General features: G+C 38.9%; 1 protein-coding gene across 1 annotated transcript in view; it reads left to right on the top strand.

Annotated features, from left to right (window-relative positions):
• Mut (methylmalonyl-CoA mutase) overlaps positions 1–13,876 on the top strand; it is a 45,164-nt gene that overhangs the window by 13,650 nt on the left and 17,638 nt on the right. The window contains exons 2-7 of the mRNA XM_004628272.3: positions 1,224–1,642; positions 3,075–3,442; positions 6,573–6,730; positions 9,053–9,224; positions 10,483–10,731; positions 13,621–13,732. Of these exons, the coding sequence (XP_004628329.1) occupies positions 1,258–1,642; positions 3,075–3,442; positions 6,573–6,730; positions 9,053–9,224; positions 10,483–10,731; positions 13,621–13,732 (1,444 nt within the window). The 5' untranslated portion in view covers positions 1,224–1,257. The remainder of the gene's footprint in view (positions 1–1,223; positions 1,643–3,074; positions 3,443–6,572; positions 6,731–9,052; positions 9,225–10,482; positions 10,732–13,620; positions 13,733–13,876) is intronic.

Raw genomic sequence — 13,876 nt, 5'->3', positions numbered from 1 at the left:
GCATGCAGTGTCAGGGATCAAACCCTGGTCCTTGCGATTGCCAGGCAGGTTCTTAGACCTGCTGAGCAATCTCCTCAGCCCCAGTCTGTGGCTGACACAAAAAAATACTGTAGTTTTTCCTGTTTTCTAAACATTTTAATAAAATAAAATTCTATCATTTGTATATACTGTAATTCACTTACTCTGACATCATAAGACATTTAAATTTGTTTTCTCTAACACAAACTTGTTTTATGTATATCACTTCTAGCTTTCCCAGAAGTAATATTCCTCAGTAGAATAACCTAAACATTTCTCAGATCTTTCTGTATATTGACAAGTTTCTTTCCCAAGCAGTCAAAGCAATTAATACTCTCTGTCAGCAGTATAAGTTTATTGTATAGCCCAATAATAGACATTGGATAGTCTTGAAATTTAAGTGCTTCAATAAATTGATAGGTAAGAAGTTGTATGGAAAATCAAACTTCAAGCTCATTTGATACCTTTTAGTAAAAAATGTTAATGAAATTTACATCTAAAATATTTTGGAACAACTGGATCTATATGTTGAGGCTGTATGACTACCAAATATTTAGTAATTTAGGTAAGCAGTTTACTACTTTCCTGTGTGGAATTTTTTTCAAGCCATTCAGCCTCAGTGTTTATATCTGTAAAATGATGAAACTAATCTCAGTCAACTAGTATAAAATTTAGCATAAATCATAAAATGCACACATTGGGAAGACATATAAGTGAATATTGGAGGAATTTATAAACTTAACAGAAGCATGGGTTTCTTAAGAGGCCATTTAGCTCAGCTCATGGAAGGGATTGAACATACAAAGGAAAGGACTTTGAAATTAGTCTTCAGTTTGGGCATCAGTTTGCTAATCTGTGAAATTCCTACCTATGTGAATTGCTTAGAGCCTTCATATTGCTTAGAGCCTTGCACATTGCAGATCCTTTGAAAATTTTTGTGGCAAATGTGACCTAGATTTGTATTGGTGTCAGTGTGTAGCGTGATTTGGAGGGGATTAGCCCATGGTCAGTCAGATGGGCTAAGGGACTATGAAAGAAAGAAGGCTACAATGAGACTAATACTAATTTTGTTAAGGAGACAACAGTGTTATAAAATACCAGGTGCAGGAAGCAGAAAAAAAAGAAAATGATATGAGATCGATAGATCCTCTTTTTCCTTCTCCCCGCCTGCTCCATTTTCCTCTCTCTTCTGTTTATCTTTCTAGGTAGGTCTCCTTTTTGGACTCTCCATGCTCCACCATGCTGAGGGCTAAGAAGCAGCTTTTTTTACTTTCACCTCATCACCTGAAACACCTAAAACAGTCATCAGGATCCAGGCCCAGATGGCAACGGCTTTTGCACCAACAACAGCCCCTTAACCCAGAATGGGCTGCCCTGGCCAAAAAGCAGCTGAAAGGCAAAAACCCTGAAGAGTTAATATGGCACACTCCGGAGGGAATCTCTATAAAGCCCTTGTATTCCAGGGCAGACACTAAGAATTTGCCTGATGAACTTCCAGGCGTAAAGCCTTTCACTCGCGGACCATATCCTACCATGTACACCTATCGGCCCTGGACCATCCGCCAGTATGCAGGCTTCAGTACTGTAGAAGAGAGCAACAAATTCTATAAGGACAATATTAAAGGTGAGACTTCAATGTGAGACATATTTTTTTTAATTATTTACTTATTTATTTGGTACAGAGTTGCTCTACAGCTCAGACTCCTAGTGATCCTCCTGTCTCAGCCTCCCCAGCGCTGGGGTTATTGGGGTGTGCCACCATGCTGGATTTTGGAGTGGGCACCGCCTGCGGTACCAGGGATCAAACCTGGGTCCTTGCACTCGCCAGGCAGGCTCTTAGATCACCAAGCTATCTTCTCTAGCCAACGAGACAAAACATTTTTAATGAGAACCAAAACTCCTGAGCTTAAATTTTTTTGAGGTGAGGCTGGTTGATTTCTGAAGAGCTTATATTCATGCTTTAATTTTTTAGTTTAAGAGGATACTGTGAAGAACACGTTTTCACCTTTCACGGTTAAAAAATAAATAAGTCAGAATAAAGTGCAAAATTCTTGGGAGTAAACCAAACTTCTGTGTACACTGTATGAGAAGGATTGGGTGGAGTGAAGTTGTATTAGGACACGTGGACTTTGCCTTTGAGCAGCTTACAGTTCATAGTGTTGAGAAAATCACCGGAGGGAAGACGGTTTAAATGATTTCCAAAGAGAGTAATAAACACTTGGTAAAGAATTACTGGTACATTCAATAAAATGCAACATTCTCTGGAAACTATTATTTCTTTCTGATCTATAAACAAATTATATTGTTTGAATGCTAACTTAGAGGATTTCTTAAGTTTAGATTGCCCATGGAGGACTGGAGTAAAACTTAGTATAGACTATTTAAAATTTTTGAATGGAGACTGGGAGTGTAGCTTAGAGAGTGCTTCCTACTATGCTGAAGGCCTTGGGTTCAGTAATGAGCATTGTGGGGGAAAGTGTGGTGGTTTTCATAATTATTACCTGGAATATTTGAATATTTATAACATTACCTGAAATATTTGAATATTCATCATCGTTGCCTGGAAATTTGAATATTCATAATTGTTACCTAGAATATTTGAGTAGCCAGGATACCCTGCCTTATTTAACTTTGTTGGATAAAGAAAAAAACTAAGTGAATATACAAATGCTGTTACATTAAAAATATATGAGTAGCCAGATGAATATTGGAAATAGTTCAATCATAAAACTATTAAAAAAAGAGAACCAAAAATAATCTGATGCTTCAGATTAACTAACAAATCCTCAGACAGCTGTGTAATAAATAAAATATTGTGTTCCTTTTATTCTTTCACATATTATAGTCTGGAAGTCAGTTTGTACATTTTTGTAGTTTGCAAAAAGCTGACTCTGAGGAATTGAAGCTCTATTTCAACGTGCTTTCATGTGTCTAAGCATAAAGAAGTTTTAAAATATTTTATGATATGACCAATTAATGCTCTTGATAGTGCTAAAATGAGTTTACTTTGGTATGAAATTCTAATATTATTTTTTTAATCTTCCTTTTGTATTTAGCTGGTCAGCAAGGGTTGTCAGTTGCCTTTGACCTGGCTACGCATCGTGGTTATGATTCAGACAATCCTCGAGTTCGCGGGGATGTTGGAATGGCTGGAGTTGCCATCGACACTGTAGAAGACACCAAAATTCTTTTTGATGGAATTCCTTTAGAAAAAATGTCAGTTTCCATGACGATGAACGGAGCAGTTATTCCCGTGCTGGCAACTTTCATAGTAACTGGAGAAGAACAAGGTGTACCTAAAGAGAAACTTACTGGCACAATTCAGAATGATATATTAAAGGAGTTTATGGTCAGAAATACTTACATTTTTCCTCCAGAACCATCCATGAAAATTATTGCTGACATCTTTCAATATACAGCAAAGGTAGACTTTACCATTAGTATAGATTTTTCTATAGTTATTTAAATGTAGGAATGTTTACAAAATGATACAGTTTAACTTGAATTTAGTGACTAGCATGAGAAATAGTTTAGTAAATGGCAAATAGAATAGGTAGTAAGTCAAGATCTTTATTGGTGTTGGTTTTTGTCTTTAAAGTGCTCATGGTACTAATATAATGCACTGCCATTATTTGGATATTATATATTTACTGTCTTACATTTTTTATTTCTCTTGTAATTGTTAGAATTGGTGAGTCTCACAGTTCACACTTCTTTAGTTCCCTCGAGGTCAGGTGTGATTAGTGTAGATACTGGGCTCAAGACACAAGAGGATCAAAAAATACTGGTTTGTTTCTGCTAAAAGCTGGAATGGAAGATGCTGTTTATATCTGTACCCTTAATGAAGACCCGGACTTTTACCCCGAATTAGATTTAATCTTTCTCAGAGTTGTGGGCAAAAAAGGCTTCTTACAGTGTTCCCTCCAGGGGAACATTTTCCTTCCTTCATTTTCCATTGAGCGAGTCATACATAGTGTCCTTCATTGTTCCCTTTCCTTCTTGTGAGTAGTACTCTTTTTCTGCATTAAAGTTAGACCATTTTGTAATAGCAGTGGGAAAATCTCCATCAAATTTTTAAAAATTTTATTCACCTCTTACAATTTCTATTATCTTAGAATTCTAGACACATTGTCTATATTCCCTATTTTATTATTAGTTTTTGCACTTTACAAATTTTATTCCTTTTTATGTAGTAAATGTGCCCAACTGAACTGCATTGCATATAGTTGGGTATTTCTACCATGTGTTTCTACTAAGAACCTATATAGAGGAAAATTGTGTTTAGCACCATATTCCAAACACAAACAGTGGCTATTTAGCAGTGGCTTAATTTAAGAAGTCAGTTCTCTTTCATCTAACGCAGTCCAGTCTGATGGTTGGCTATCCAGAACTCACTTGTTTAATGAAAACATCATAGTGAATCAGGGCTCTAGGCTCTCTTTTATCTCTGTGCTTCTCTGTTAAGTGGCTGAGGAAGGAAGTGCACACGATATGTGTCAGAAGCAGGGTGCTCTGGCTCCTCAGAGCTTGGAACACATCGCGCTTGCAGTAGATCTCAGGGCAACATGGCAGTAAGAGTGGCAACGTGGGGCTGGTCCTTCCGCCCTCTGAATTTATTCTGCGACTATAGGAGGAAGATGAAGAGTGCTTCATGCAGTAGACAGGAGCGGTCTTCTCTGTTCAATACTTGGGTATTTATTTCACCTTGGAGAAGATCCTAATGCCATCCAAAAGTTCACAATTCTTTAATGTAATTCTAATGTACATGATGAAATGCCAAATTTAGCTACTAGGAAAGTAATGTTTCTTTAAAGTGTCTTGTAAAATGTAAACTGTTGTATTTGGAAAGAAATTTTTGGGCTGGTGATAAGGTTCACTGATAGACTAAGAGCCTGGATTTGATTTCTAGTACCGGAAAACAAAAAATTTTAATTGCAACAAAATACATATATCATGAGTTCCATCCTAACATTTTCCTATGCACAGTTCCATAGCGACTGTCACTACCTTCTCCCTCTAGACTCATTTTGCAAAGCTGATGCTGTCTGTTAAGCAGTAGAGCCCTGCCCTCCCCTCCCTGCAGCCCTTGGGAACCACCGTGCTACTTGCTGTCTCCGAATCTGGCTGTTCTGTGTACTTCATATGACATGAGCCATACGGTATTTGTCTTTAGTTCATTCAGTGTTAAAGCTCCAAGGGTTAGCCATGTTATACAGTTAGAATGTGGGAAAATTTCTTCCTGTTTTAAGGTTAAAATATCCTAGTTTTTCTGTTGCTTTTAAATTCAATCAGTAAATGTCTCTACATAGCAACACACCTGTTTTCTTCCTTTGTGAGTGACCTCTACATGCACATCTTTTTTTTTTTTGGTGGAACCGGGGATTGAACTCAGGCCCTTGCACTTGCCAGTAAGCGCTTATTCCACTGAGCCATCTCCCCAGCCCCCTACATACACATCTTATAATACATGCGTTTATATGATTAGTTTACCACTTTCCTGTGCCTCTATCCCCATGCTGATTTTGCGGTAGAACTTTTTTTTTTCCTTTCTTTCTTTTGGCACTGGGGATCAAATCTAGGATCTTTGAACTGAGCGACATTCCCAGCCATTCTTTTATTTTTTGGTCATATGAAGTTGATAAGTTGCCTAGGCTGGGCTTGAACTTGCTGCCCTCTTGCCCAGCTTCCTAGTGTGCCAGGGTTACAAGAATGCACTTCATGCTCCACTGACAGAAGATTTTTCAAGAGATTCTAATTAGTTATAAATAAAATATTTGCAAATGTAAAGGATCTAGCTGTGTTTTAGGTATATGGAATATATATACAAAGTATCAAAATACGTGATAAATGATTAAATTTAAAAGATTTATTACAGTAAAGGATCCACTGTCATTAATCCCCCTCGAAGTATTCCCTCTTGTTTCAAAAACACTTGTCGCATTTTAAGTCACTTTTGAACTCATTCTGAAAGTCCTCTTGTGTCTTTGGTTGCCCTGTCATGGCTGTTTCAGTGTCAGGAATTCATTCAAAGTGGAGACTTTTCATAGTCATTTTGACTTTGGGGAAGACCAGAAGACCAGAAGTGGCCCGGCGCCAGATCCAGTGAGTAGGGTGGAGGAGGACGCACCACACTGCTTCTATTTGTCAGAAATTGCTGAAAACCTGAATTTATTCAGGATGTTGACGTAGCCAAGACAGCATGATCGAACACCTTTATGAAAGAAGACTTCCAGAACTGGCTCAGAACGTGGCATCACAGGGAGCGAGCGACAAGTGTTTGGAGCGAGTGGGAGGAGATCTGAGGGCAAATGCCCCCTCTGCAGTGTGAGGGCGGCCGCTGCTAACGCGAGAACTCAGCATCCCCTGCACAAGTGCTATCTTAATTTGTGGATCACTGGAGAGTGAATTAATGTGGCCAGTTTAGATATTTTGAAGTGATACTATAAAGTACCAAGTATATGAGTTGAAAACCATTTACATATATTTACTTTTAGACAATGGCCTTAATAGAAGCTTTTCTTATTTTTGTGCACTGTTGTATTTATTTTGTATAGCACATGCCGAAGTTCAATTCAATCTCGATCAGCGGATACCATATGCAGGAAGCTGGGGCAGATGCCATTCTGGAGCTGGCCTATACTATAGCAGATGGGTTAGAATACTGTAGAACGGGACTCCAAGCTGGCCTAACAATCGATGAATTTGCACCAAGGTGAGTGAATTAAACTGCAATATTGTCTCAGTGTTAAAATACAAACTGGGGGTGATGGTTCACGGTAGCACACTGGCAGGTTGAGGCAGGAGGATCAAAAGGTTGGGCCCAGCCTGGGCAACTTAGCTACTTAACAAGACCCTGGCTCAGAATAAAAAGGGCTGAGGCTGAGCCGGCCAAATAGCTCAGCAGATTAAAGCACCTGCAATCAGGTGCAGGGGTGAGGGGGCCGTTCAATCCCCGGGCCTGCCCTCCCGGCCTTGCCCCCGGGGTGTGCTGAGAGGGCGATCTAGACAGGGCCTGCTGGCACATGCCTGTAATCCCAGCTCTTGGGAGGCCATAAACAGGCGGATCACTACAAGAGTCCCATATAGTAGTGAGACCTGAACACCCAGTAGACCCTTCCCTAGAAAATACAGGAAAAAAAGGGGAGGGGGGCTGAGGATGTAGCTTCATGCAAAGGCCTTGGGTTCAGTCGCAGTACAACCACCACCACTCACCAAGAAGAAAACTGTAGGACCATTTTTTGACTTTTTATCGCTGTGCACCAAAGCACATTGACAAAATGGGTTTGTGAACATAAATGCCTTGCTAGATTTCTATCATACATTTTTTTCTAAGTAGTAATGAGAATAAGCTGTCCTATTTATAATAAAAAATAGAATTAAATTGGACAATGCCTTTGTAAATAAGTGACTGACATGTCTTCTATGTAGGGAGCATAATCACAATTCTATATTTTAACAAACTACATGAAAGTATAAACATAAGATTAAAATAATTTTACCGTTTTTAAAATGGGTATGAGCTATGGAAATATGAAGCCCAGTTTTTCTGTTGTACTCATATAACTGGGCACAACACAGATATTTTGTTTACAAACAGTTTATTAATAAAATTGTATGAAAAATACAAGAAAAGTTCAATATGGCTTAATTCAGAAGTCAATCCAAGGGTGGATCTGGCAGTTGCTTTGCTCAGCTTTGCTGTGAGCTAAGGCCTTAGCTGCGTGCTGGCCATGCGGTGTGTTCCAGACATGGCTTCACCGTCAGAAAGTCGAAGACTCATGAGTATGTTTTCATGCCGGGGATACTGTGTACTTGTTATGGCTGCAGTTCTCCAAGTGTGAGCCGAGGGCCCCTTGTGAGGCTTTTTAGGCCAAAATGGTTTTCATGACTATGTTAAAACTTTGCCTTTTTAACTTTCGTTCTTTCAGAATTTTGTAATGTTGTTTTCTAAGAGCCGCATGATGGGGTGTTGCAGCAGGTTGACCACAGAAGGGGAGCTTTTGAGCCATACATTGAGATTTGCAAAAATATCGAGTGACAGTCTTTTTGTAGCAATATTTTGTGTTGAAGACATAATTTTCATAAAAATGTTGCTTATGTTAAGGTGTTGTAAATTAATTACTATTTACAAGAACTAGTACATTAATTATATGTATAATCCAAAGTTTTAAGAATGTAGAGATGCTGAGATAAAAATATTTGAGAGCTGCTGGGTTAAGAACTACATTGAAGTGTATTAAGATCCTCTGGGCGGGGAATTCTAAGTCCTTGTCTAACAAGCGCAGGGATCCGGGTTTGATCCCTGGTACTGTATGTTCCACATGCCGTGCTGACCCCAAAACTGGGCATGGTGGCACATGCCTGTAATCCCCATGCTGGGGATGCTGAGATGGGGAGATCATTCCAAGTCTGAGCTGCATAGTGAGACCCTGTACCAAACAAATAAATAAATGATTTTTTAAAAAGTGCTAAGACGTTTTGGTTTCTTAAGGCTAACAAGGGTTTTATATAAGAAAACGTAACTTTTATGGCTTTAGCGCCAGGTACGTAATCTCAGTGTGTAAGTCAGCAGCAGAACAAAGAACATCAGAACACGCTGGAGAAAATGCAGGTGGACCAAATACGCTATTCGTCTTGTAAAAAACAGTTCAGTCCAATAAACCATGTTTATAATTTTATTCCCTTCCAAGGCACCCCTGTCTTACCTTTTGGCATTGCTAATTTTTAAAAAGAAACTTCCTCCGTTAATTAAGGATACAGACATAATTCTTTCCTTAAAGCAAATCAATGACAAGGTCAGTCCTTCTTATAAGAAGCAAATAATCATAGCTGTTTTTTCTACATGCATAAAATTACAGGTTTATGTGCTAGATTTATAGTTTCTTTAATATTTATGCTATGCTCTTATTTCTAATTTAGTTGTTTAATGTTTTAATCTGGCTATTAATTTTTATGTGTGTGACATAATCCGCTTTATTTTGTCCTATAGTGTACTAAGTTTAAGCCGATGCTGGATCTAAGATCATTGTTGCAGGTTGTCTTTTTTCTGGGGAATTGGCATGAACTTCTACATGGAGATAGCGAAGATGCGAGCTGGACGAAGGCTCTGGGCTCACTTAATAGAGCGGATGTTCCAGCCTAAGAACTCCAAGTCTCTTCTTCTGAGAGCACATTGTCAGACGTCTGGGTGGTCGCTGACAGAGCAGGTACGCACGTGATGTAGACTAGAGGTAGAGAAAATCAGTATTTTCTTCTAACTGACTTGACATGTGCACTAGATTTAAGAACCCATTGCTAGCATTTGAAGCAAAATACTACACATTTAGGTTTGTATTTATACGTGGTGAATAAATAATCGGCTCCATCTAGTGGCTAACAATATAAACTAGTTTAAATCCGAGCCTATGTATCATTACACATAAAAGTAAAAATAATTTGATAAGGTAAAAGTAAGTTAATTTAATTAATATATTCCTATATAATTTTGAGTTAGAATTTTTAGCATAAAACTGCTTAATTAAAATTTGATGTTATGGAGGGCCTGCCCCTTAGCTCAGTTCTTTAAGTGGCTGCTTCCACAAAGCAGTCAGGCTCAGGTTGCTGTGGTTCGATCCCCACAACTCAAGCCAGCCACACCTGCCCTGAAGGCATTCAGAGCAAAAAAAAAAAAATTTTTTTTGATATTATGGGGCCAGTGAGATAACTCAGTGGACTAAAAGGGCCTGCTTAAGCAAGCTTAGGCACGCTCAGGGACCACGGTTCAATCCCAGGCACCATGTGCTGCACCAGCCCTGCCCCCAGGGTGCGGTGAGCCAGCCACAAAAAAAAAATTGGTATTATGCACAGACATATAATTTATTTATTACTGTTACACATTTAAGCAAGTATTCAAGCAAGCAGACCATTTAAGGACTATTGTCAGTTCAGTAACTAATTTATGCCAGTAGCAATTCTCTGGTAGTATGAGGACTGGGGATATAGCTCAGTGGTGCAGAGCCTGCCTAGCAAGCTCAAAGTAAGTAAGGGGCATTTCATCCTATACTTATGAGTCAGTATTTAGACAGTATAAAAGTAAGGGTGTCACACCTATAACCCCAGCATTGGGAGGCTGAAGCACGAGCGTCCCTGCACATGTGAGGCCAGCCTGGGCTACACAGTGAAGTCAAGCTCAGCCTAAACTACACAGTGAGACTCTGTTTCAAAAAAGCAGGATAAAAGTAGGTGCAACACACTGTTGGATGTTTTAGAGGGTCGTAAGAGGCAGTGTCTGAGCACAGACCACACAGTTTGACTCTGAAGTCCACTTCTGGCTTATTACTGATTCGTCTAAGTTTGTCTGATACTCTGAAGACTGCGGTGGATGTTGGCAGACAGTGTGCAGCCGTCGCTGCTCACCTACAGCCCCGTCACAGCTGCCCGTCTGTCCCTTGGCTGTGCTTTGCTCTCCCATAACGCGTGCTTTAGGACCCGTACAACAACATCATCCGCACTGCAGTGGAAGCGATGGCAGCCGTGTTTGGAGGGACTCAGTCTCTGCACACCAACTCCTTTGATGAAGCTCTGGGGCTGCCCACTGTGAAGAGTGCCCGGATTGCCAGGAACACGCAGATCATCATCCAGGAGGAGTCTGGGATCCCCAAGGTGGCCGACCCTTGGGGAGGATCCTATATGATGGAGTCCCTCACCGACGACGTGTTCGATGCCGCCTTGAAGGTCAGCTCCTCCTTCTCGAAACTGCTTGAAAGTTTCATAAGTCAGGATTTATAGATTTTTTTAAGTTATATGTAAACAGTTTTAAATTTCTATCAAAGGTTAATAAATATGTTCCTCAAAATATGAGGAAAAGGATATTTCCATTTGATTTCATAACTTTCGAAACTGAAACTTGATTTAAAAATACCTTTGAATTTGTATTAATTGTATTCAAAGAGTTAAGAAGACTGCAAGTGTTAAAGAACTTAAGCAAAACAGCACTGCTCCTTTTCTGCCATTTTTGATCTTGTTTCTTAGGTGAGCTACCCACTTCTTTGTTTGTTGCTGCTTTTAATCCACATAATTTTAAATCATATATACGTGTACTGTTTCTTCTACGTTTCTCAACTTTAGACTTCAGAAATTAGGCTTTTGACATTTTTTTTCTGATACAGCAATTGATATTTTAGCTGATTCACACCCCTTCTTTTTCTCTCCTCTCTTCATAGGGCAATAATTATAGCCCAATCTTTTCTGAGGTGTTTGTATGTTTTCTTTTGATTTGTTTTCTTTCTAGGCCTTCTAACCACTGTTGTTCTTTGGTTTCTCTTTATCATAGTCTTGGGAATATTTTCTCGCTCCTGTGTCAAGCTCTCAGTCCTGAGTCTGGCGTCTGTCTCTGTTATTTGGAAGGCCTTCTCATAGCAGCTTCCTGTAGATGTGCGCAGGAGTTACTTCCTGTTTGAAAATGTCTTTGTTACTATATTTGATTGATAAGCTAACTAGGCTTGAAATTTTTTCCATTCAGTAATTTGTAAGCATTGGTCTGTTTTTATTCTGTCTTCCAACAGTTTTAATCAGAAATTTGATTCCATTCTCCCTTGTGACCTTTCTTTCTGGAAGCATCAAGATTTTTTACTTTTTGCATTGGTATTGACCTTGGTTGGTATGTGTAGTTTTTCCTACCTTGTACTGAATCTTTAATGAGTCTTCCATCTCAGCCTTCCGAAAGTATTTTTGTAGCTCTGGAAATTTTCTTGCATACAATAATTTCTTTGACAGTCTCCTCCTGACATTTTTCTTCAGTCTAGAACTCCTATTCAAAGCTAATGCACCTCTCTAAATAATATGCGATGTTACCATTTCTACAGCACACGTCTTGGGCTTTTACTTCTATAGGATTTCATCAACTTGGTCTAATTACCTTTATCTTTGTAGTTAAATGTTTTGAAATTAATGTCATATTTTATTTAATTTTTTTGTCTTTTGAGACAGTCTCACTATGCAGTTGAAGTTGGCCTTGAACTCACTTTATAGTTCAGACTGACCCCAAACTTCTGACCTCCTGCCTCAGCCTGGACATGCTGAGAATTACAGTTGTGCACCACCATGCTCAACAATGTCATATTGTAATTGAGTGCATTTTTGATTCCCAATATTTATTCTAATATGTAGTATTATGTTGTTTTATGAGTGCAGAATCTCTTCATATTACGAGAATGTTTATAGTGTTTTTTTAAAGTTCTCTTGCATTTTGTATTGTCTCTGTGCTTTTTCTCTAGTCTTACTATTTAGAATGAAAATTTTTATTTCAATAAAATATCTTACCTTAACTGTTCCTATATTAGGCGCTTGATAATCTGTTGCTTCTTCTAATTTTCTTTTTTGTTTTTGTTTTTGTTTTTCTGTATTCAGGACAGGGTTTATAGGGCCTACAGGGTCTCGCTACATAGACTGGACTCACAGTGATTCTCCTGTTTTCAGCCTCCCAAGTGCTGGGATTACAGGCTCACACCACACTCCATCGCTGTCTCAGCGTGCCCCAAGATTGAACCCCAGCCGCTGCGCTCTGCCTAGCAGGCACTTTAGTCTGCTGAGCTATCAGGCTGGCCCTTTTCTTCTCTAATTTTCTATAGACAGAAAATTTATGTTTTTATCCAAATGAAAGAGGCAGTTGCAGTTTACAAGTATTCTCTTTTTAGTCTCTATTATGTACTTGTCTTTTGTAGACTCGGATATAGATTCTTTGTTCTCGAATCCTTCAGATTTGGCCTTGTTTCTTTCTGTCATCTCTTTTCTGCCTTTATATATGACTGTGATTGAAGATTGAGGTATTTCCTGGTTTCATTAGAGAGAGATTTGTATCTGTTCCAATAAAAAGCACAGTTGCATTTTGCAGTCTATTTTTCATTATGTAAGTTTGACAACTTAGAGGGTATAACTAGCAATAAAGATTAGAGAATTGCTAGTATCTTTGGTTTTCTCTCAAGACTTGAGTGACAAGCTTTGTGTTTTCTAGAATACACTCTTTTTTTTTTTTTGGCGGAACCGGGGATTGAATTCAAGCCCTTGCGCTTGCCAGGCAAGTGATTATTCTACTGAGCCATCTCCTCGGTCCCCTAGAATATACTTTATTAGCTTTTCTGTTGTGTTTTAAATATAGTCCTACTTTGGTACCTGTAGGTTTCAGAAGTCATCAAATCTATATATTTGTCACATTTTAATGAGAAAAACAGGTCTCAGTAGCTCTGGGACAGTGCCACATGTTTGCCATTTCTGTCTTGTACTGTACAGAAATGCTAATCGGGTCACAGAAAGCTGAATGGTACCCAGTAAATTGTGAAGGTCCTGGAAATTTCCCAAATCATTTCTAATTGTTATCTCTCGGGGGTGAGGGGGTGATTCATTCAGTGCAGCGCCCCTCAGTCTTGGCACTCCTCAGAGTTCCAGAACAAGCTAACAATAAGTGCCCAGGTATCACTATGACTTTAAACACAAAATTTTAATTAATTTCCTGGCTACTTACGTAATTCCTTTTTTATAAGATTTAACTAGACCTTATAATTTTAATTATTATTATCACACAACACTCAGAGCTAACAAGTTTTATCAATCTGCTTTTCTTACTAGCTCATTAATGAAATTGAAGAAATGGGTGGAATGGCCAAAGCTGTCGCGGAGGGAATCCCGAAACTTCGAATCGAGGAATGTGCTGCACGAAGACAAGCGAGAATAGATTCTGGTGAGAGAGAGCGCGCAGGTGGCCTGCTGAGACTTGGTGCTTAGAAGGCAATGTTAACTTCCGTTTGAAGGTAACATAGTTGGTGGAATGAAATGAAGGTTCACTGAGTTAAGAATACTACTTGTAAATGTTGAACTTCTAAGG

This window comes from Octodon degus, unplaced genomic scaffold (assembly GCF_000260255.1).
Source record: "Octodon degus isolate 3935 unplaced genomic scaffold, OctDeg1.0 scaffold00022, whole genome shotgun sequence".
NCBI classification, from domain to species: domain Eukaryota; kingdom Metazoa; phylum Chordata; class Mammalia; order Rodentia; family Octodontidae; genus Octodon; species Octodon degus.
This window is presented reverse-complemented; position numbering and strand designations above follow the sequence as displayed.